The 25186-nt window shown below is 44.2% G+C and overlaps 1 protein-coding gene across 6 annotated transcripts in view; it reads right to left on the reverse strand.

Moving 5' to 3' along the window:
- Rnf144b (ring finger protein 144B) overlaps positions 1 to 25186 on the reverse strand; it is a 144912-nt gene that overhangs the window by 32945 nt on the left and 86781 nt on the right. For all 6 annotated transcript variants that reach the window (XM_085699497.2, XM_048432957.3, XM_048432958.3 and 3 more), the window contains one exon: positions 18704 to 18894. In XM_085699497.2, the coding sequence (XP_085555623.1) occupies positions 18704 to 18868 (165 nt within the window). In that variant the 5' untranslated portion in view covers positions 18869 to 18894. Of the gene's footprint in view, positions 1 to 18703; positions 18895 to 25186 lie in introns of those variants that run through there.

Genomic DNA, 25186 nt, shown 5'->3' on the forward strand with positions numbered 1-25186 from the left:
TTTCTTCACATGAAGATGAAACCCAAGCACCACTATTATATTTCATTTAAAAGCGTGTATTTTTCTAACTGAAGTGACTGACAAATCAAGAAGCGTGGGTAACAATGCCAGCCAGATTTGTCCCTTTGGGGAGTTAGCAGTCCCTTTCTGTATCAAGTCAATTTCTCCTACCACAGCAAGAACCAGAAACCAGCTTAAATATCCATCATGGCCTAATCAAATAAATTTTACAAAACCATGAAAACTATGTTCAGATGGTAGTTAGAAGGCATGAGAACATGTATACGACAGAGACTAGGTATCAGGGAGCAAACATCCACTCCAATCACTCCTAGCCTATGCGTGGCCTCATTGTAGATACTAAATATTAACTTTTACTTTCTTGTTCGAGAAATGGCTGACAGTTCCTAGCTCTGAGATGTACGGTGGCAAACACGGTTCGGTCCCAGGGGCGGCAGCCTGTAGGAGAAAGTGGCACCAAGGCAATGTGGGGATAATCCCCTGCAGGCAAAACTCTAGAGGAACTGCCCAAACTGGACACTGGCTCACACAAAGGGTGTTATCCCAAGGACCCTGCAAAGGGCTGCCTACCATGCTGCTTCTAGAGACTTCCCTGTCTCCCATTAGCCACATATGGATCCAGTATTACTGCCATCACCCTCTCCTGCCAGCTGCCACTCACAGAAACTGAGGTAAATAGGTTCTAAAAATATGTGTTGTCCAGACTCAAGGGGAAAGTACATGAGGAAAACAGTGTTACTGTAACGAACTTCAGAGCACAGCAGCTGAGGTGTACACCCACTGACAGAGGCAAATGGCACTACCTAGGACCCAGATGCCTGTCCTCATCATTTTTAAACCAGGGAAGATAATGTCTAATTAGTTACAGGGTCTCCTGCGGGTGTGTGCGTGTGTGTGTGTGTGTGTGTGTGTGTGTGTGCGCGCGCACACACACACACACACACACCTACCTAAAATGAGGTCTTTGTAAGTTTCTGAATTGCTTAATCTTAGACCAGTCCACCCTTTGGAGTTCTGACATCTCCTTTCCAGACTCTCTGCAAAAAACCAGTTAAACCACCTGGGGCAGAGAAGCTGCCCAGACAGAAGAGCTGTGTGAGCCAGAACATTCCACCAGCCCATAGACAAGCTTCTCCTCAAGACTCTTTGAGGGGTACAGAAAAGGCTTAATGCTATGCAGTGACTAGAGAGATAGCACATGAGTCTTTGTGGGCAAGAATAATTATTCAAACTTATATTGCAAATTAGTACAGTTGAAATATTAAGGTTCCCCATTGGCTTATAGCAGATGTTCCATTTGCTAATCCAAGGTCCGTAAGTGTTTTGTAAACCATAATACATCCACTAATGAATTAAGACGCTTTCCACACAAGTACTCCCGTGTCTACAGAAAATATGGTGTCTGTGACTTTAGGAGCTAAGTTGGAACTGTGCATGGCCCACAGGTGTTGAGTGTGCACACCTTTCTTTTATTCTAAGAGACACGAGTTTGAGATGCAGGTGCCTTAGCGTCGGCTGTTAAGCAGCCAGGAGCTCAGACCCATGACACAGCCAACAGTGTGGGTGTGCACCCATCCAGTGTGAGCATGTACTTCACCCAAAAGCAGAGGAAGAACGGTTAGTCCCGGCCACAGCTCCTTACTACATGTTTCAAGTGTTCACGTTCTCCGTTAGCTCTCACTGAAAACTGCCATCTCAGACCCTCTCTCCATCGCTCCAGCCAGCTAAAGAAGCACAAAAGCAAAACCATTTTACAAGAACCAAACAAGCCAAACACAGGTAAACATTTAACAATTCTGGGGGAAAAAAAAAATCTGGCCCCTAGCTTACACACAGAGACACACAAAACTACCACTGCTCGTTATGGTAGTTAACAATCACCTTTAAACCTGAGCGGGGTACAGATCTCACAGTTTTCTGAATGGCTGACAAAGTCTAAGGGGATGTTTCGAAAACATTTCAAAAGCCTAGATGACGAATGAAGGGAAGAACTGGTCCTTTTGTGTAGCTACCTTTCACTTAAATGGCTCGATGGAGCGTAGACAAATGCTTTAAGACCGTAAGGGTCATAAATTACCAGAGACTTTCTCCCAGCCTATAAGGATTCCAATGAGATGTAGCCAAGCGTTCAACCACCCAACACACGGTGATCCAGGTGATTCATATTGTTCCTCCCAGTCTATGACTTACGTCAATGGAACTTTTCAAGGAAGGGTTTTTTTTTTTTCAAGGTTTTGTTCACACTATGTCAAAGGACATGGAGTTCTTCATAAAGTGTTTCCATCTGCCACAGAGACATGACAAAAAGTTTGCAATGCACCCATCTAGTAACAAACTATGGGCATACACAATACAGCTATAGATAGGTAGCTGATAGTTAGCAAGATAGAGGGCAGATAATTGATGATACATAGATAACTGATAGATGATAGAGCATTGATACATGATTAATGGATTATAGATGATAGGTTGATGATGATGATAGACAGACAGACAGACAGATAGATAGATAGATAGATAATAGATGAATGATAGGTAGAGAGTGGATAGGTAGATGATTGATAGACTGATTTATGGATGATAGATTTCTAGTTTTGTGTGTTCTTTATTATACTACTTGTTTCACCCAGAGCATCCATATATGGTTTGTCAGAAAGGCCTTGCCAGCTAAAAGCAATTTCCTACCTCTCTAGTCTCTTTACATGGTGTACTTTCTCATCTACTTGCCCTGCTAGAACTTCATCTTGTTTTCTGCAAGGTCCTAGAAAACCAGAATGTCATTACAATACACGTCATTAAAACACTTACATGTCCACCGACCTATGAATTCTCTTCTCATGAGAATACCACCCTGCCTTTTTTGTTTGTTTCTATTGTTTTTTTGAGACACAGTTTCTCTATGTAAGCAGCCCTGGCTGTCCTGGAACTTGCCTTGTAGACCAGGCTTGCCTCAAACCCACAGAGATCCACCTCCCTCTGCCTTCCAAATACTGGAATTAAAGGCATGCGCCACCGGGCCCAGCTGACTCTGCTTTGATTATTGTAGCTCCGTACTGAGATCTGTAATCAGGAGGTGAGTTCTCTGACTTTGTTGTTCTTTTTCAAGATAATTTGGACTGTTTTAGTGTTTTCGTTTGTAACACATGGCCACATGACCAGTATTGAGTGCTCTGATCAAGTGTCTTTCCATTTATTTAGCCTCTCTTACCAATAATGTGGAGTTTTCAGAGTATGCACTTTTAGATATTTTCATTAAATCTATTCCTCAGTCTTTTATTCCTTTTGAGATGGTTATAAATGAAATTGTTTTTCCACAACCCCATGTGTGATCCCTTGATAAAACAGAGAAATACTGTTGACTTTTGTACCCTGATCTTGTGTTCCGCCGCTTTGTTAAACTGGTTCCTGGGATTTTAAATCTGGAGAGATGGCAAGGGGCAGCCATGTCTGAGAATGCGCTCGGCCCCATCCCCCACCCCAGTGTTACTCTGGGAGACACAGTGCCGTCTTTCATTGCTGCTGCTTCGCTTCCTAAGGTGACTGCCATGAACCTCAGAGAGATGCAGAGAGATGAATCCTCTCCCTCACGGTCCACAACGAAACAGGATGTAGCTAGTTCCAGGTAAAGGCGTGAAGAAAACTTAACAGGGAAAATGCATCTACAACATTTAAATAACTTTCATGTAGAGGACCTTTAAATGCTTTAGAAGGGCTCTGGTGTTTTTTCTGGAAAAGGTACAAAGGTCCGCCCCGTAAATCTGAGAACAGTCATTCAATACAGGAGATTAAATCTGGGTGCCAATCAGAACTGCCTCCAGTCCCACCAACAGAGAGCAATCAACGACTTCTATCTTTATCTCAAGTGATCAAACACCTAAATTAAGACATTTGGTGACAGGAATAACTGTGAGGAGAAATTTGATGAAAACGCTGTGATCTGGTTCAGTCCTCCCAGCAGAGCGGTGAGATCTGGAGACTGGACGAACATTCCCCCAGAGGAGTGAACAAGGGCTCAGGGCAAAGACAACTGCTTCCAACAGAAGGAACTCAAGAACTCTCTCAGGGACCTCGAAAGCTTTTCCTTTTGCCCTATCTGGGCTTCCTTTCTTACCAAATCCAACTCTTGTCCAAGAGACCCATCTGGCCCAGTTGCTACCTATGACACAGTCCCCTCAGAAAAGCCACCATGACTCAAGGAGAAAGAAAATAAAAAGGCTTGCCAAGTTTACAGCCTTCCATTCCTCCAAAGAACCATCACCCTCCGAACCTCAGCCCTCATTGGGCACCAGGGCTCTGGCAGAGACCCGGCGCAGGCCATGACATAAGCATGCCCCGATTCTACACGCTGAGCTAATCAGTCTCTGTCCCCTCCCTCCTCCCGTGAGAGTTCTGACTTCAACTCTCACACAGCATCTCTCAGCCTCTCAGATGTGAATCCAGTTTCAGTTGTTGGAAGGGGAACGAAACTCAAACCCTTTATCAAGGGTCAGAAAATCTCCAACCATGAGGTAGGGTTTGGGAGACTGTTTAAACAGGATGCAACCATTGAACCTCATCTTTGCAAACACACTGAGCATGATCTTCTACTGGAGAATTCAGCGTGGGAGTTCAGATCATGCAGCAAATTAAGACGAGCGAGTAAATGGAAGGAGATGTGCAATGAGGCAGGAGGCTGCTGTGGTCTGAAGGAGCGTGGCCCCGTCAGAACCCACATCCAATTGAATGCCCAGCGTCACAGGAAGGCAAGGACCAATCTTGGAGACTCAATGAAGTCTCATGGCTCTACCCTCGCCAGTGCCTTTGAATTCTTTTCAGCATTCAAGGTTGAGTGACTCCAGAGGGGGCTCTGGGGCCCTGTTCTCTTCCTCTTTTGTTTGCTGCTCCCCTGACCATGAGGTGAGAGTGCCTCTGCCAAGCACCTCTGCCACATGTGCTGACGTAACCACAGGCCAACCGCAGGCAGAGAGCACCCGACCGGCTATAGCCTAGGCAGCCCTTCTCAAGCGTGCGTTTGACAAGCATAATAGACATTTGGAGAAACCTCACCACTCTTTCACAGAATCTCCGGAAACTGATCTTATCCCATTTCACGTGAACCACATGAGTAAACTAGCCTCAGTTCTCATGACTAATCATTACGGATTTTGAGGTTTAAACCAACGTCTAAGTGGGACTCTGTTCTTTCTAGGTTTTCCTGCTGTATTTCCCTGATGTCTTGGTTGCTAGAACAAAAGGATGAGAAAAGACTAGACTCTCTGTAACTTGAAGCCAGCTCTTTGCGGCTGGAGAGATGGCTAAATGGCAGCACTGGCCCCTCTTCCAGAGGACCCTAGTTCAGGTCCCAGCACCCACACTGGATGGTTCAAAACTGCCTGTACTCTAGCGCCTGCAGATTAGATATCCTCTTCTTGTCTTGGCAAGCTTCCATGTACAGGCTCTCTCTCTCTCTCTCTCTCTCTCTCTCTCTCTCTCTCTCTCTCTCTCACACACACACACACACACACACACACACACATACACACACACACACACACAAATAAAAAATAAGTTAAATTAATAAAAATTTTAAGAAAACTGTGTGGTTCTTCTTTCTGATGATTATCAAGTGCCACTAAGCTAGCCCAGTAAGTGCCACTAAGACTGATGGCCCACAGGAAGGGAAGAGCTGACTCGCCAAGTTGTCCTCTGACCTCTGCAAGTGCACCAGAACATGGGCCACCCCCCACAAAATAAATAAATAGAAACATAAGAATGAAATAATACTACCAGTATAATAAAACACAAGACTACTAAAGATTCGACAAGGACCCTATAAAACAGTATGCCACTAACATAGCAGCCAGGAAAAGCAGGCTCTGCAGTCACAAAGTACTTGTTCCCATTGTGGTAATGGCCTCTGATCTCTGCAAGCATCTACAGTCCACACACAGCAAACAGGAATTATCTGGAAACAGCTATTCCTGGCCGCACCAGCAAGCAATGCTCGGCTCCTAAACGCCACGTGTGAAGGGAGCAGGAGAGACAGTCTAAGTCTTCTGCTAGGCTTCTGCTTTGAGTGTTCTCAACATCAGCAGCTACCACGCCCAGTGGCCGAGAGCTCCTCAGACAAGCAAATCAGACCTCTTAGCCTCTCAGACGTGCTGTCCTCAAAGAGCTTTCTTGAAGTCACACTGTTGACAGTTCAACCCCACGGCCATCATTGTGCTGAGATTACATGTTCACTCTCTGCTCTCTAGAAAACTCGGATTATTTTCTTTAGTGAGTTACTTTCTGCTTCTGCTTTCTACCAAGTTGGCCTATACAAGAACAACAGGAGCTGGCTGGCTGATTTGCATTATATGGGTCAGTCTTCAAAATCAAGAACTACAATGTAACTCTAGAGAGCTGGTTATGGATAAACCCATATTATTATGTGCTTTTACAGAACTACTTCTTGTTTCATCCAGACAACATTACAATCCAGGAATCAAGACTATGGATCTAGGGGGTTGGAGAGAAATCTCAGCAGTTAACAGCACTGGTGGCTCTTGCAGAGGACCTGGGTTCAATTCCCTGCACCCACACACTAGTTCTCAGCTGCCTGTAACTCTTTTTCTGACCTCTGCAGGGACCAGGCGTACTTGGCAGACATACATACATGCAAGGCGAAGCATTCATACAATAAAAATCTTTTAAAGTACAAAAAAAAAGCCTATGGATCTAAAGCAAGCAACCTAACTGCATTGGCTTCCTTAGCTGGAGACTGCTGGGTGAAAATGAAAAAATAAACACAACAAAAATAGCAGCCACGCACAGCACAGACACAGCAGATACCGAACATCTTTGCTCTCTGTCTTTCCTTGATTCCACTTTACAGATGAATAAACTGAAGGTCAGAGAGACCGAGCCAACACTGTAAATTCACGTGGTAAGTAAGCCACAGGCTTTCCAAAAGGTCAAACCCAAAAGACCTAGCCTGGGCTCTGGAAGTGACTTAGTGCCTTCGGTTAACACACAGCTATCTCTTCCCACGGGAACAGGGTGCTGATTTTGTCTTACCTGATTCGGAAGGGAATGGTGGCTTATCTGGAACCCACTATGGGTGTGTACGTAGCCAGTTCTCTATGTGTGGATGAAATACCAAAAGAAAAAAAATGGATTTCCGGCTTTCTAGTTCACCCACAGTCATTTTGGGCTTCAATTTACCTAACCACTCAAATATCCTTTCTTTTTTGGTCGCATCTTAGCACTGCATGTGACAGCGCACCATGACAAAGCGCCTTCCGCTGCTGCAGAAGCGCCATAACCGCAGTGCGCTTTCTTTCTTACATACGCCCTTCGCAGCATTGTTTTAGTTTATAGTCTATTTTTAAGAGCGCGATAATATTGTATGAAGTCAGACAAGACTACACCGGCACAGGGACAGTGGAGATGTTTTTTAAGGGTAGATTCAAGAGGTAAGTTTCTTTTCTGGCAGCTGACTTCCTCTTGCGGAGGCCGTGTTGATGAGACAGATGTGTTCTTCTTACATATGGACTGGAGAGGGTGCAAAGGTTGAAAAGATCCAGAGAGTCACAACATGGGGTATCACTATATTGGGAAGGTCATCCGGCCTTGACTCAAAAGGTACATAATTTTCAAATCTCCTTCTAGAACTTTCTATATTTATAAGTTCAAGAATCTCCATCTGCAATAGCAGAAACTTACAATGCTAAATTCTATTATTACAGGAGGGGCCTAGTTAACAAATGATTCATTTATTATATAAATATGATGTGTGTATAAAGGGTGGACGTGTTCATGCCAAGGCACACATGTGAAGGTCAGACAACAGCTTGCAGGAGTCAGCCATCTCTTTCCACCTTTATGTGGGGTCAGGAGGTCAAATTTAGGTCATCTGGCTTGTCGGTTTATATGCTAGAGAAGATCCTTAAAGGAATACAGAGGAATTATTCATATACTAAACAATTTTTTACGTTTCTGTTTCACTTCATTTTAATGTCAGCATATCACAATTATAATTAAAAGTTAGCCGCTCTGGTATAAAGAGGGAGTGAGGAAAACGGGGCAGGAGGAAGGGAGAGACGTTACTGAGGTCCTGTGTTATTTCTAATTAGCTCCCCAGTCTCACACATGCACTAAAAGCTTTACATTGAGCTGGAGTCTCTGGCCCTGAAGCCACTCTGAGTTGGCAGTGAGGGAAGGCGAGCATCCATCCGGGCAGCCTCTCCTGCGGGCTCTGCTGTCACGGCCCTCCTATGCCCGCTGACTTCCTGGCTGCACAAAAAGATCCCTGCAGGGGAGCCAATATCTGCCTGTTCTGTCCCTAAATCACTACAAAAATCTGCAGAAGTAGTCAGAATTACCTGGAGTCTGGCGACAAAAACAGAGGACCTGCCTGTCTCAAATACTGTCAGAAATTGGCAGCTAGGCGAAGGATTTGCTGGAAATGGCTGAGTAGGCCTCAGAACATGGATGCACAGAACCAAAACTACCATTACTTCAGTGAAGGAGCCACCGTCATGTATCAGCGTCGTGGTCTTGACAACGGGATGTTTAATGCCAGACTGGAGTCTCAATAAGGCCATGGTGGGTTGGGGAAGGAATGGAGTTCCTTGACCAGGCGGTAGAAGGCATCTCTAGGAATGAAGCTGGAGGAATAAGAAAGGAAGGAAGCCCGAGGGCTCCAGTAGAAAATCGCCGAGGTGTCAGCTGACTCCTATTAAGGCGTAGACGCACATATTCGGCATGGGCACTCCGAGCCGTGAATAAAGGAACTTGGCGGGCGGCACAAGGGGCATAACACAAGCAGGGGCACAAGCGTTCTTACGTTGGTGACTTGGTAAGAAGAGCTGACACTTCAAGAACTCTGACATCACTGTCCCAACAGGTAACAGAGAGGAGAAACTGGGAACACACTATATACGCCAGACCACAAAGCTGGGGCTGTCACACCACAGAAGCTGAGAGGCCTGTTGCTCCGCGAGCCCTCTTCCCAGCCTGCTGCCCGTCCTCGCCCTCCACCAGCATGCTGACTTTCTGCCCATTTTCCGCCCCGTCCCAAACCCATCCTCCCGCCTTCCTCACAAATAAAGTCCCCAGCAGCTCTGTCTTTCCCTTGGCACTGTCCTCACACCCGCTATTTAGTGTCTGTCTGTCTCTCTAGGCGCATGCCCAGGCACAGGCCCACTGCTAATCAGACATTCCAGAATGATCTTTCACTTTACTTTCTTTATAGCCTACTCTTCCCTCATATGGCGCCCTCATACAAGGTTGAACCTCCTTCTTGGGACCCCCAGGATCCCACCAACACCATCAACAAGCAATCTCCTGCAGTATCTCTCAGTCTCTGCCCCTGCTCTGTCCTCTTCCTGGTAGTCCGGCTGGGCCTCCACACGCACCTACAGTCTGCCTCTTTCTGAGGGTCTGCCCCCCCCCAAAGCAGCATTGGTGACCTCTGACACCTGCCTTTTGCACTCTAACTCGCACTGCACCGTAGAATCTGGGCTAAGATGAGAACGGGCTCAGGAGAACTGGAAAGGGACACGATTTCAAAGGGAGCCATAAGTCAACCTCTGTGGCTTGGTGAGAGGTTCTGTACACACCCCCGACTGTGGTGTTCATGCTTGGACCGCAATCACACTCTGATATGGGACATGAAGAGTTAAACAGGAGCAACACCAGGCTTTGGGGAACTTGAAAGTTGAGTGGGGAGGATCTGGGAGGACTTGGAGGAGAGTAAAGAATGTGATCAAAATATATTTCATGAAAACAAGTTTTTTTTAAAAAAAAAAAAAAAGATGTATTTATTTATTATGTATACAGTGTTCTGCCTGCATGTGTCCCTGCAGGCCAGAAGAGGGCACCAGATCTCATTACAGATGGTTGTGAGCCACCATGTGGTTGCTGGGAATTGAACTCAGAACCTATGGAAGAACAATCAGTGCTCTTAACCGCTGAGCCATCTCTCAAGCCCCAAAAACACGTTTTAAAGTACTTTAAAAGTACACTTTTGGAAATAAAAGAACAATCTACTGAGTAGCCGTTCATATTCGCCAACCTACCACCTCTCTGTGACTTTGTGTGAAAAGGAACTAAAGCTTTGATCCACATCATAGCACGACTTCCTGACCCCGGTTTTCTCGGGCAGAGAAAAACCTGAAGTACTTGTTCAGCTCCCGACCAAGTCAAGATAGTGTAGATTTGGTGCCTGTTTCAAAAGAACTGAGTTGAGAGGGATGAAGTATGACTTGCTAATGACACGTACAGAGAAGGCGAGTCCGTTCTGAGCGTTGGAAACAAAGCGTGTTCTTTGGTTTCTATAAAATTGTGTGACTACACTAATAAAGCAATAAAGAACGCCTGAATTATTAGGTGTTATTAATCTAGACAATAGGAGGGGAGAAGGTTATGTTAAGATTGCGAGTTGCTCATTTGAAAAGAAGAGACAACACAGTGCCAGATTAGAGATCTTAGGGGCACTCTCTGACATGAAGAAGAATTTCAAGAGTCTGTCTTCAACTGGGTTGCCTCAAGATGGGATCTGATGGTCAGGGGAGATGCTTCAGTGAACAAAGAGCTTGCTGCTCAAGTGTGAGGACCTGAGTCTGGATTTCCAGAAGCCATGTGAAAAGCAGGTATGTTAGCTGGCTGCCTGTAATCCCAGCGCTTGGGAAACAGAACCAAGAGATCCCAGGACAGACTAGCTATCGGTGAATTCTCAATTCAGCAAGAGAACTTGCCTCAATCACTAAAGAGGAGGGTGATTGAAAAAGATACACATGCATGCACACTTACACATGTAAAACATGCCTACATATCACACATATACACATGGAGAAAAGGTGGGGAAGCACAGGAGGGGATCTGGGATATAGAAGATTTATGGAATGACCTTCACCCAAAGGCTGATCATGAAGAAGACAGCCAGTAAGAGACTCTGGTGCACACCCAGGACATCTGAAGCCAGGGACCTAGTGAGTACTGCCATTGAGAAAGTGGCTTTGGAGACTGAAACAGCTTTTCACACTTATGGGGAGTGAAGAAAGCCCTGAATGAATGTGCAAGGGGCAGATGAAGCTGTGAGTGTCAAGGACCCCAATGTCGCAGACTCTCGGGGATGGCAAAGCCTTCTCTGGGTCAGGCTCAGGGAGCTAGCAATGCCTTCTGATGGTCTGCCTGTGGAAGCTGACAGTGTGTGCAAAAACAAGCAATCACAGCTCCGTGCATCAGGATGACTGCAACCTGAGACTGCTCCCCTATAGAGAGCTCCAACAAGACTAGAGAACCTGCCCTCCATTGCTGTACCAGTGCACATGCTGAAGTTCTAGAGAATCCGCCCTCCATTGCTGTACACAGGACACGTGCTGAGGTTCTCAGTTGCTGTGTAGTGTGTATGTATGTATGTATGTATGCACTCCATCAGAGTTAGCATAGTTCCCCTGATCCTAGCTTTTCTGTACATGTGTCTGTGTGTCTGTCTTCTTTTCAATCCCTCCTCACCCTGGACAGGTTTCTAGGACCAAGCCATCTAGGATGCAACACACACCTATTGCCTATTAAGCCAAGAAAGCAATACTTTATTGCTGGAGCCACTCCCTGGGACATGGGGGATAGGACACTGACTTGAGGAGGGTTTGCTTTCTTCTCTCCCCTATAATCATGGAATCTAAAGGTGGGAGACAAATGTCTATCAGCGCAGAGCCCAGAGAACACAGTCAGGAAGTGGGCTTGGCCAACTGCTGTCTCCCATAGAATGATCTGGCCAGGGATCTAAGTTTATAGAAATTGAAGAAAATTAAACCTGGTGTCATGGCACACCCTTATATGTTCAGCATTTAGGAGGCTGAGACAGGAGAATAACAAGTTTGTAGCCATTCTGAGCTACATGATGAGATCCTGAATTTTTTGGGGGGAGGGATTGTTTGTTTTAAAGAAAAAGAGAGAAGAAATGGAAAGAGAAAAGAAATTACGAGAAAAAAAATCATATGAATTGCTACACAGTAAAAAACAAAAGCAACTCACCACTTAAGGAAGGATGTGGGGATATTAATGAAGTCACAGAATTCCTGATGAGATCAGGAGCAGAGTTAGGCCCCAGTCTCTGTCAGAATCTGACCCAGGAGGCTCCCCCACTGCTTGCTACCAAGGACTGGCACTGACAGGGGATTCGAACAGTGATTGAATCCAGGACACAAACAACCTTCACTCAGATAACAGAAAGCCAGCGAGCAGGGGTCGTATTCAACCACCAATAGCCAAATTAGAGTTCAAGCAGTTTGGTTTTAGTGTGTAGGATTAGCATTTACGAATAAATTTTATTCAGAAAACAGATTTCAATCAATATAAATGAAATGGTTCAAATTAGGTTAGCTGTATAGATAGTGGATGCCTCCCAGCCTTAAACGTTTCTCAGTCAAATAGAACTAAAGCCGGGAGGAGCACACTGTTAGCTGTCGCCCAGGTCTGTGTTAAGTGCTTTATCTAAGTTACCTCCTATACCATTTGCTATGACCTTCTGAGAAGACTTATGATTGTTCTCATATGATTACAAAGAAGAATGAAAACGTGTGTGACTCTGAGATGTAACCAGGTGATCTAAGCCACGGTCACTGCTGGCTTGGGTTATTCTATTGACACGCTGGGCTCGCTACGTTGCTCAGCACTGTGACAAAATGCCCAACAATGACTACTAAGGGAGGAAGGGCACGTCTCCGCTCACAGTTCTAGACATTTTGATGCAGGCTAGGCAAGAGAGGCACCGTAACAGAAGCAGCTCAGTCCCTGGCAGTTTGTTCACAGAGTGGGGGTCAGGAAACAGACAGCTAGGCTGCAGACAGGAGGCTAGGCAAAGTATATCGCCCCCTTTCTTCAGAAAGTCCTCTCTGTCTCTCTCTGTCTCTCTCTCTTCCTCCCAACCCTCCCTCTATTTGAGACACTGGGCACTGATGGTTTCCTGTCCTCTCACTGGGGCTACCACCTCCTCCTCAAAAACATACATCACCCTCCCCCCCCACACACACACGTGTCTGCACATATACTTAGATGTGCCTGCATAAATGTTTAACATCCACATTAGCCTCCTTCTGCATCAGAACCCCCCAAGCACATGCTCAGCCTAAGACTCTGTCCCACCCCCCTCTTCTTCTAGGTATTTTGATGGCTCTTGCCTCATAAAACCCTCCCAGTGAGACTTTACCTAGAATAACGCAGAACCCATTCCCAAAGCACTCACCAGCTCACTAGTCCTCCTTTGTTGTCTTTAGAGCTCACACCTTCTCCAGTGTCTATATCCACACAGCACTTTTTACCATGCACTCAAATTGGGCTATTTGAAAAGCAGGGTAGTTACCCTCCTCATGATTTAGCTCAACTTAATTTCAATACATTATTTAGACTCCTTGAAATAGAATGCTTAGTAAAACTTTTGTTATGCGTTTCTTGCTTAATATTGTTTACTGCTTGCAATTTTATATTTGGTATCTGTTCCTATTGTATATAGCTGTATTGGGTTTGGTTTGATCTTGCTTAGACAAAAGGGGGAGATGATGGGGAAACTCAGTCAATCATATCTGGCTAGGGTATGGCCGCCTGGAGCCCAGGTAGAAAAACAGGAGAGAAAGGTATGTGCGCTCTCTATGCGGTGCTCGCCTAACCATTTCGGATTTTAGACCTCTCACTCTGTTACCGTGAGTTTCCCCTTTTTCAATTATTAAAAAATATAACTGTTATTCTTGAGCTGGTCTGATTATTCATCACAAACGTTACAGGTTTTTATACAATTGCTCACCGTTATAGTCTAACCATGTCAGAATTATTCCTGATACAGTAAATACTTACTGAATTAAATCCAGGCAAGACATGAGGCCCATTCTCTTAAGTGACAAACCACACAGGCTTCCAGGAAAAGGGCTTCTTCCTTGGGGTGAAGGACCCAGCAACCTAAGATACCTTCCAGTCCTAGGCCAGTAAGAGGCTTCTCTTCCTCTCTTGACACATTATTTACCACTTGCCTTGAATAAGCGAGTAGTGAGCACAGGGCCTGGATGAGATCATGGGTCCAGGAAGCCAGCACCTTCTTGAGTCATCTCTAACCTATTTCTCATGCAGTTCCTATTCAGTCTTATCCCTCAGATGCCACCTGACCTGGCAGGAGCCCAGTTGTCAGTAGGAAAACAGTACCAAAGCTGGCACTTTAGGCCAGTGATTTAACTGGTGGGTATAAAAGCCACCACATAACCAATAAAAGAGACAAACAGAGAGTACGCTGAGGTCATTTTACAGGACAAAGTTAAAGTCGTTTGATTGATGGCTGACTGCTCAAAAGGCAAGCCAGGAAACAGCATAAACAAAGCCTTGTCACCTCATATGTCCTAGACTCAGAGGCTACAGAGAAAGAGAGTGGCAGAAACCATCTGTCCATCCAAGATCAATCAGCGACACGGGAATCAGGACAGGGGACAACTCCAGCGCTTCAGGGAAAAAGCTGCAGGGAATGTGATGGGAAGACAGACAGAAAAGGGCTCTGGGACACCGTCCTGAAATAAGAGGTCTCCTTGAGTTCTGCAGCTCCCGCGAGTTCTAGGTAAAAGTGACTTCAAACGACTGTGCCCTTTCACCATCAAAAACCAAACCAAAACAACAAACAAAACTCTGGGGACTGACAAATCATGGCACCTTGGGAAAATTCCATCTGAATCGTGTAGATCTGCCAAAGGTGTGGGCATGGGTCCACCTTTAAAGTTGTCATTTAACCTTACAGTTATTTTTAGAATCATTGTACTCAATGCGAATATCATTTTTTAACCTTTTCTGAACCAAGTGCTTGCTTCGCAAATATCTATATATTGTATATATTCTGTACATACTGTTTTATATATATATATATATATATATATAAAACACTGCAGTGAATATTAGCTTGTTTGCTATGAGAAAAGTACTTACTTTTTTGTTGGCCTGATTCCTTAATCTTGGTCTAAACTTGTTTTTCTTAAATCTTTTAGATGGTCTTTATTCACAAATAAAATTGCAGTTAGGAGGGGTGGACAGGGGGAAAACTAATCTTGAGTGTCTTTAGATAGAAACATGAGATTAAGATTTGTTTTTATTTTTCCTCATTAAAAATATCTTACTATATTTTATTTTACTACCATTCCCTTTAAAAAAAAAAAAAGGTTGGTTCTTTGTTTTGTTTTACTTTGTTGGTGACTCCTGATCTACTTTTGGAATTTAGGTTTAAACGTAGTCATAAATCACAGTACATATTTCTCCACCTCTGGTAAATGGCTAATGAGGAAGACATCAAACTCACAACTTTACCAGCATCCCTTGCTCGGGGACAGTTCTAAAAGATGGAATGGCTCGACGCAGAGTGGAATGTAGGGAAGGAGCAATAGTGATAAAGTGATGCTAGCTCACTCCAGAGTTGGAAGAGAGCGAGCCTTTTTACGGGGGTTCTCAACTGATGAGCTTCTACCCCAAGATGGGCATTATCAACTCCTCTGGCTCAGAAGCAAAAGATAAACGGCTTAACCATGCCTCAAATCTCACACCAGTGGAGGGCAAAGCCTGACTGAGTCTGGCTCCTCCTGGGTCTGGGCTCTTCACCACAGCTGTGCTGTGTGTATCTCAAGGGAGGCGGGGTAGGAAAACGTCTTCACTTTCCTGATAAAGGTACCATTTAGAACCCGAGAAAAAAAGAACTGCAGGTTCTCGGCTTCATTTCAGTTACTAACCATGTGTGCACATATGAACACACACATAGGCAGTTCTTCCTGAACTATAAGTGTCTCCCAGAGCATCTGGGGGCTTTTCTTAAAGGTCACCCAACAGGCCCAAAAGGAAAGAAGGACTTTATTTTAAAAGTCTTGCTTCTTCTCACTTTTTAAACATTGGAAAATCCATTTGGCTGCAAGAAATGAATAGTAAAAGAATTCTAACTACCCGGAGCCAAGGAAGGGTAATGGAAAAGGGCAGGAATATGGTTGGACTCTATTTTCTTTTCGCTCAACACATCCTGTCTTTAATCTGGAAGGTAAATAGGCCATGCCCAACACACCAGCTCTTTCCAGGTGAAATTATCTAGGTTATAAAAACAAGCAGCAACTGGGCTCCCATTATCCTCCATTCATGGCCGGCAGAAACGGTGTCCAAGGCAAACCAGAGGCGAAGCGAGGCCTGCCCGCGAGAGAGCAAACCCACGATTTTCACCACTTTGAAAACCTACTCTTGTCATTTTTTCCCCTTGACTTCAATTGTCCAGAATTATCTGAAAGAACAAGCTGCGGGAGCTATCAATGGGTCAGGTGTGATATCTGAGGCTGCACTTAGTCCTTGGGAGGCTGAGACGGGCAGACTGTTCAAGAGCAACCTGGGGTATACACCAAGTGTTATACTACCCAAGGCTACACAGCAAGGCCCTACCTCACAAAAGGAAAGAAGAGATCCAGAGAAGGTGTGGTGGTTTGAACGACAATGACCCCCCAAAGACCCATAGGGAGTGGCACTACTAGGAAGTGTAGACTTGTGGGAGTCGGGGTGGCCTTGTTGGAGGAAGTGAGTCCTCAAGGGTGGGCTGTGAGGTTTCAGAAGCTTGAGCCAAGCCCAGAGTCACTGTTCCTGCTGCCTGCCGATCTGCATGTAGAATTCTCAGTTCCTTCTCCAGCACTGTCAGCCTGTGTGCTCCCCACCACGATAATAATGAACTAAACCTCTGAACTGTAAGCAAACCTCAGTTAAATACTTCCCTTTATAAGAGTTGCTGTGGTCATGGTGTCTCTCCACAGCAACAGAGATCCTAAATAAGACAGAAGTGAAGCTTGAATTTTCATGTTTCCATTATTTGCATTGACAAATGAAACAAAGAAAAGAAAACAGGAGAGAAAATCTCTGCATTCTGCCTATTATTGATTTACATACAGCCTTCCTGAGATATTTGGCCTTCAGGGCACCAGAAATAATTACACAGTTTCTCTCACTATAATCCCAATATATCTACCCCTCTGACACCATAACTCCTCAGTGTACCTAAAGCCTTCACCCAGATGAATGAGGACTGTGCCCACATCTGTATCCTCAACTTCCCTTGCTTTCTGCCACACCTTCTTCTCCACATTAAAGCCAAGCATGGAGTTCAACCGAAGAAACCACCTCCACAAGTAGATCACCTAAAGGGGTGATATGCACAGCACTCCTGTCTCTGATGTCATTTAGAGCCAGAATTACCTACCTTGGACAGTCTAAGGAGTCTACAAAGCACCTGTTGTGGGCAAATCATTAAGTTAAAATGTGTCAAAGGCTAGAGAGAGGACTCAGTGGTTAAGAGCACAGGCTACTCTTCCTGAGGACCCTGGTTCAAGTCCCAGCACCCACATGGCAGCTCATAACTGTCTGTAACTCCAGTTCCAGGGAATTTGATACCCTCTTTTGATGGCCGTGAGCTCTATGTGCACGTGTGCTACACAGATATACATGAAGGAAAAACACTCATACACATAAACTTTTAAAAAGTGGCAAAGGCTGGAAACTGAGCTCAAGACCTTTGCAAAAAGCAGCAAGGGTTTTTAACCACTGAGTCATCTCTCCAGACTCTTGACACACTTTCTTTTTTTTTTTTTAATCACATTTTGGAAAAAATGAAGAATAAATCTCTAACACTAAAAAAATGTTCAAGTAGTACTCCAAGCAAGTCTGACTCTAATTGCAGATTCACAGACACTAATGCTGTCCCACGTGCTCAGCTTACTGCTTTAGAAGACCACGGGCAACAAGAGAGCGGCGAAGATTAATGTTGACAGGTAGAAAACAACTTACAGAAAACGGAGAGTACCAAAAATATCAAGCCATTTGACTTTCTGCTTCTGAGCCCTCTGTAACAATAAGGAAGAATGAATCTAGTTGACAGAATAATGTAATTGTTCAAACGCCAACTCCCAAATCACTGAAGAAATGAGAAACAGTGGCGCTGTTTTTAATTAGAAGCTAGAATCTACTGAAACAACAATGTGTCAACATCAGCTTCTTGTAAAGATGAAATGCAGCCTTTGGCTCCATAGTCTTTCCCCAGCATTGACACACAAGCTTGAATCCTGCACTATGAACTCTCACAGCAAAAACTGAACCTCTGCTCTTAAACACCAGGCATCCTCAAAGGAAAACTTCCATCCTGGTTTGCACTAAATGTTACTTCCGATTCACATTTTCCAAGGAGTGGGAAGAGACCAAAGTATGCAAGACAGACGCCATTATTTCCAACAGATGGGTTCAGAATCCAAGCCAGACCAAAGGAAAATGGTCACCCTGAGATGGTGAGACCAGTGTGACTCCTAACCCCCTAAAACTCAGTGTCTTCCCTAGACCCATCCCCAACCCCTCTACTGGACTCTGCCCTCCTTCCAAGACCTGTCTCCCTGTCTTCCATAACTCTCCTGTTTACTCTGCTTGGTGCTAGTTTTGCGACCCTTTCTGATGGATTATAACAGCCATTCTCAGTCTTCCTAATGCTGTGAGCCTTTAATAGTTTCTCATGTTGTGGTGACCCCCGACCATAAAGTTATTTTTATTACTACTTCATGACTATAACTTTGCTACTGTTATGAATCATAATGCACATACGCCACAGAAATTTATTCTGTAGCTTTCATAATTTTTCCCATAATTTTTCGTGGACTTTCCTATGGCACCAACATTAAGGAAAACTTACAGATGTACAGAAGATGCACTGGCATTCTTGGAGCATGGTCACTTTGTCCAGAGGCTGTTCGCACAAGCAGAGCTTGCAAGTGACAATGGGGACAGGAGTCAGGTCTCCAGAAGTAGGATTTTCAGCAGTCATGGTTAGACACTGGAGGCCGTCGATGGAGTCCATCAGCCTGTCTTCAGTCTCCTCTGTCCCTACAGAAAACCCAAAGTAAGATGTGTTATTGCCACCCACACAGCTAATGTTAAACATATGTATTTTGGGGGGCGGGCTGAGCAAATCGTCACTCCTCACCCTCGATGATTTCTAAAAGTATAGTTGATGCAGTTCTGAGAACTGTGGGACGGAGTACTCCTGACCTTGGCAAGGACTTCCCCCAGCCCTGATATTTAAGCTGACCTCACTTCTCTGTCCTGATTCATATCATGTAAGCTAGCTGTGGGAGTTGAGTGATCACTAGACAGGAGGAGAAGGGATGTGGGGATGCTGGTCAAGTGCACAATTCCATGTGGACAGGATGAGTAAATTTTGGAGAACAAAAGGGCAACACAGTGACTCCAGCTAATAATAGCACTGGCATGTTGCACTTGGCAATTCCTGAGAGCAGATTTTAAATGAGTCTCACCAGGATAACAGAAATAGGCATGAGAGGTAATGATCGCATTAATGATCTTGATTTACCCCTTTTGTGTGTATGAATATTATCTTAACACATCACACTGTGCATCATTAATAAGCCGGGAGAGAAGATGAGATATTAGTACTATAAACAGACATGTCATTTGGGAGGCACATGCGGTGGTTTGAGTGAGACATGTCCCCCATAGACTCATGTAGCTCAACACCTGGTCCCCAGTTGGTGGTGGCCCTGTTTAAGGAAGTTACGAAACCTTTAGGAGGTGGGCCCTTGCGGGAGAAAGTGTAAGCGTTGAGAGTTGATAGCCACACCCCATTTCTAGTTCTCTCTCTCTCCTGGGGTGTCAAGGAAATGTGAGCTGCTCTGGCAACCTGCAGCCATGCCATCCTTGCCATTATGAACCCTAACCCTCCAGAACCATTAGCCAAAATAAATCTCTCTTCCCTAAGCTGCTTCTGATCATGGTATTCTATCATAGCAATAGAAGTAGCTAATATGTTACATCACTACAAACACTACAGTCAATTCAACTGACTCAGAAAATACTTACAAATCGGATGTCTCTCAAAGAAAGAAAAAAAAGGTTCAAGAATTATCAAATAGGTTGGGCTGTAGCTCTGTGGTACAACACTTGTCTAGGATGTGTAAGGTCCTGGGTTCCATCATCAAAACACTAGGAAGAAATTATCACGTGATCCAGCAGTTTCATTTTGGGGCAGGTGTTCCCAAAATATCTGCAATCAGGGTCTTAAAGAGGTATTTCTACCTCTCTGCATTATTAATACTATTCACAGAGGTATTATTCAGGACTGCCAGAAGGGAAATCAAGCCAAGCACACATCAACAGATGAATGAACACCGTGTACCAAACAGAAGAACAATGCAATTGAGAAACACAATGAATATAGCAAATGTGAGGCTACTACTAACCCAGACTGTCTTGCAAAAAAAAAAAAAAACCAAAACATTTTTACATGCAAGAAGCACACATTAAAGTACTAATAGAAGATACGCTATTGACATAGTTTCTTATTATCATTAACCAATCATTTTTCACTATGAATAATTATATATGCTGTTTATGATTGGTAATGCTATAGGTCTATACCAGTGTCACACAAATATGGGTAATGCATTAAGTTACAATATTATGAGAGTTATAGATCTCACTGTGGGATGGGAATTTTCAACTATATTAATATCTTCTGGGACCATCACTATATATACAGTTCTTCATTGATGGAAACATCAGGATGAGCTTCATGAATTATATAAAAATACAAGAACACTAAAACAAGAATGAAAGAAAAAATTGGAGGTGATAGAAAAGTGGGAAGCCAATAAGATCTTTGCTCACCAACCAGAAAGAGTCAACAGTTGCTAACCCTAATACACTGAGTAGCAATAGATGACTTTCTAAATAAAGAGGAAACTAACCAATGATTAGTTTCCAATATGGAAGGCATGCTATTCCTGAGCAAAGGCCCAATAAAGTTCAAGACTCAGTGTTCTCATTCCACTAACAACTTCTATCATCCAAGAGCAAATTAAAATCAATTAATGCATAAAGCAAGTTTGAGACATTGAGATGTCAGATTTCCCCTTAGCATCATGTAGGAAAAAAAAAAAAGAATGATGTCACCTCTTTCCAGTCTATGGATAGATAATCACTTGGTCATCTGACTAAGGCTTTCCAGCGCACTGCTCTCAGGGTCCCACCAATTTTCCCCTAGATGTGTCTTCTCCTCATCTGAATGCAATCAGGAAACGCATGCTGAGTAAAACAACAGGAACTGCCGCAACTCAGAACCACCCCAAATCTCAATTACCAATTACCCTTCAGAGCCAACTAGAGCCCGGCATGGTGGCACACATCTGTGATCCCAGAACGCAGGCAGGGACAGTGGAATCTTTAGTTCAAAGTCAGCCTGGGCTATACAGTGAGATCACGTGTCAAAACAAACTGAATAGATAAAGAAGAATTGAAGATGCTAGCTAGAGGATGCTATTGTGAAGAACCAATGCTGTTCTTCACATCTGGCCATTGCTCACTTTCTTGTGCTCTTGTCTGGTGTTGCTTTTGAGAAGAAAACAATATATGGGGCAATTTAAAAATGATTATTATTACGATTAGTGTGTATGTGCATGTGTGAAGTGTGTGTGTGTGTGAATGTGGGCATGTGTGCGCCATGGTGTATGTCTGGAGGTCAGAGGGACAACTTGAGGGAGTTGGTTTTCTCCTTCCAAAGTAAGCTTCAGGGATTCAGAACTGTGAGTTCTAGGAACCAACTCGTGTTGTAAGACCTGCACCGGAAGTGCTTCTAACCGCCGAGCCATCTCACTGGCTCTATGGGACAAATTGTTAATGTATTCCTAGGTATCTAAGACATACTTGTGGTTTGTTTTTGTTTAAGACATGGTCTCTCTATATAACTTTGATTGTCTTGGAACTCTATGTACACCAGGCTGGCCTCAAACTCACAGAGATCTACCTGCCCCTGCCTCTGCCTCTGCCTCCAAAGTGCTGGGATTAAAGGTATGCACCACTATATTCATATTGTTATGAATATTTATGTTGTTAAGGGAGAACATATTCATATTGTTAGCTCATATCCATGTCATCAAGGTAGAACTATCAAGTATATTAAACAGATCTACTGAAATCTAACCATGCCTCTAGTCATAGTCTTAATTTTATGCCTTAGGTTGTGAGTTACATACCTGCAGGCAATGAAACCAAAGTTATAAAAAGATCCAAAAGTGAAAGATATTTATATATAAAATATTTAAAACATAAAACTCTTTTATATTGCAGAGACACATTTTTTAAAGAATACTAAGTATTCCAAAAGGCACACTTGTGACTCGGTGAGACAAAGAAGTGACACATTTTATTCCGTGGAGGTCTGAATAGTCCAAAGCAATTCTTCAGGAAGAGGTGATTATTTTTCTTTGTACAATTAACACCAATTCCCTAAAGTGATAGATTTTTAAACATTTTCAAGCAGCAATCGAATTTAAATAAAAACAAAATGACAACCTACCACTGCAGAAGAGAGAAAAGAGAAGTCAGAGCTTGTCCCTGGAGGGAAATCCAGGGCCCGTCCCTCCTTGATCTCTCCCAACCTCCCAGGCTCTATCATAGAAGCCTGAGATTACCCCAGAAACAGACTGATAACCTGCCTTTAGCTTTTGTCTTTGGGTAAAACCAACAATGAGTGTTTTTAAAACTAAATGACACAGAGCATGTGATAGATAGATAGATAGATAGATAGATAGATAGATAGATAGATAGATAGATAGACAGACAGACAGACAGACAGATAGATGGGTGATAGATAGGTGGGCGGGCGGGATGGTGGGCAGGTGGGCGGACAGACGGACGGACAGACAGGCAGATCTCAAACGAGAAATACTTCCACCGCTAATTTGAATTTTAAAACAGTAAATAGGACCTTAACATGAATCCTCTGGTGGGATCCCCACCATAGAGAGGCTAAGAATGCCTACAAAGTTTGCTAGTGTTTCTTGCATCTAGAGATTCACCCTCCTTTACCAGATGAAACCACTGGCAGAACCTCAGCCTTCCACCCTAACTACCTAGCAAGTCACAGGAAGCTTGGAGGGAAGACCCACAGAAGAACTGAGGGCACTGTCTGCCCTAGCTCAAGCTTTGCCAGCTTGACACAAGCTAGATTCATCTGAGGAGAGGGACCCTCAATTTAGAAAGCGTCCTCCCTGCCTCCAGATTCCTAGCTGGAGCTCCTGGCCCAGCTTCCCTCAGTGATGGTGTGATCTGAGAGAGGTAAAGAGAAATAAACCCTTTCCTCTCCCGCTGCTTTTGGTTAGCTATAGAAGCCCTCCCAGTTCCTCCCATCCCTCTCATCATCAGTCCTGTGTAGGCCCACCAGCAATTCACCCCATCCCTCTCAGGGTTTAAGCCTTCCTTCCAGAGAGAGCTGCCAGCTCCCTGGGATCCGCCTACTCCTGGCTTGTATGGCTTGTTCTGTCTCATACCTCACACTTAATCTCAGATAAGAAAGCAACTTGATTTACCCACCCTACCACTTGCAAGGTAACAATTATAATTACTTTTACAGTTATTCCAAATGTAACTGTGCCTCTCATTGGGTGTCCATAACTCTTGAGAAAGAATTTTGGCAGAGAGTACTAGGGTATGTTGGAAAGAAGAGAATTCTGGCAGCTGCCTTCAGGTTTCAACTTTCAAAGGCTTGTGGCAGGTTTCACTTGTTTACATATACCTAGCTCAGCGGCCAGATCTTGTGAGGAAGGAAGGCTGCTCTGGCCATTCTGTTTTGTACAGAATTCCCAGGAACGGAGAACCCTCTATCTGCTCCAAGTGACTCTTGCACCATAAAATGTTTGTTATGAGAAGCAAATGCTGTCTGATAGGGAAGGGCAGGAAAGTCGCTTCCCTAGTGTGTTTTCATTAGACTTGCCAAAGAAAGAAATACTTGAGAAGCTGGGCTGGAAGCACGGGATGCATAAGGAATTTCCATATTCTGCTGGAGGCCTGAAAAAGCAATCTGCTCCTGAAACCCGAGGGTGGTGAGAGCCAACATTCAGAGTATTTTTAACTGACGGAGCATGTGCCTGTTTGACTACCCAGAATCAAAGCAGTTACCGTGTGTGTGTGTGTGTGTGTGTGTGTGTGTGTGTATGCAAGATAATCTAATTGTAAGGAAAAGCATTTGATTAAGGTACTAATACAGTCATTTGGGAATTTCTCTACCTTGTCTTAGCACCTTACAAAACATTTAGAGAAATGGACAGAGCACAATTAAAGAGACTGAGCAAAAAAGAACACCAGCAAAGCGAATCAGCTGGGTATTACTGACGAACCAGAATTTCAGAAAAGGTCCAGTGTATCTCAATTCCTAGGTCTTAATTCCTAGCTATGCTACAGTGGCCTGAGGACACGGACCGAGCAGAAGAGGAGGACTGCTCTCACAGAGTTGACATGACCTTGAAAGATGCCAGGCCATCCTCTGAGGGGACTGGAGACACTGGAGACACAGCTCCAGGAGGGAGCTCCCAAAGGAAGGCCTTAGGAAGGGCAGACCACGCGGTAGTGCAAGCAGACCACGCGGCGGTCCAGTTCAAGTGCCATTTGTGTAAAGGAAAGAGACTCGGGCAGTCTCTATCCTGGTAGAGCGAATAGAATGGAGAACAGCAACAACCCCAAGCTCTCACCTCTGCCTCATGAAGAAATCTCTTCCAATCCTGGCTAAGCACAAGGGTGAAAATTCGTGTGGCTGTCCCTCGGTACTCACTTGGTTCAGAACACCCTCTCCTCAGATGCCAAAACTCATAGGTGTTCCTGTCCCTTATACAAAACGGCGTGATAGTGCACATGATCAGTGTATATCCTCCTGAATGCCTTACATAGTATCTAATACAATAGGAAGGGCATATGGATAACCATTATATTGTACTGTTTAGGAAATATTGACAAGAAAAAAATCTGTATAAGCTCAGTACATGTGCAACTATTTTCGGAGTTGGCTTTTTTTTTTTTTAGATTTATTTCTCAAGGGAAGGAGAGGACAGGCACGCCGCAGTGCACACGTGAAGCTAGAGGGCAACTCACAGGTGGTAGCGTTTTCTACCACCATGTAGCTCCCAGGGATCAAACTCATGCAGCCAGGCTTGGCAGTAGCACTAGCCTTTATCAGCTGAGCCATTTTGCCGGCCCGTTCTGAACACCTTTTCAAAGTTGTTTTATCTTCTCATTCTTAGGAGTGCATATGGATGTGTGTATATCATGTGTGTGGAGGTGCCCATCGGAGCCAGAAGATGGCATCGGATCCCTTGGAGCTAGAGTTATA

Source organism: Myodes glareolus, chromosome 14, assembly GCF_982192425.1.
Source record: "Myodes glareolus chromosome 14, mMyoGla1.1, whole genome shotgun sequence".
NCBI lineage: Eukaryota > Metazoa > Chordata > Mammalia > Rodentia > Cricetidae > Myodes > Myodes glareolus.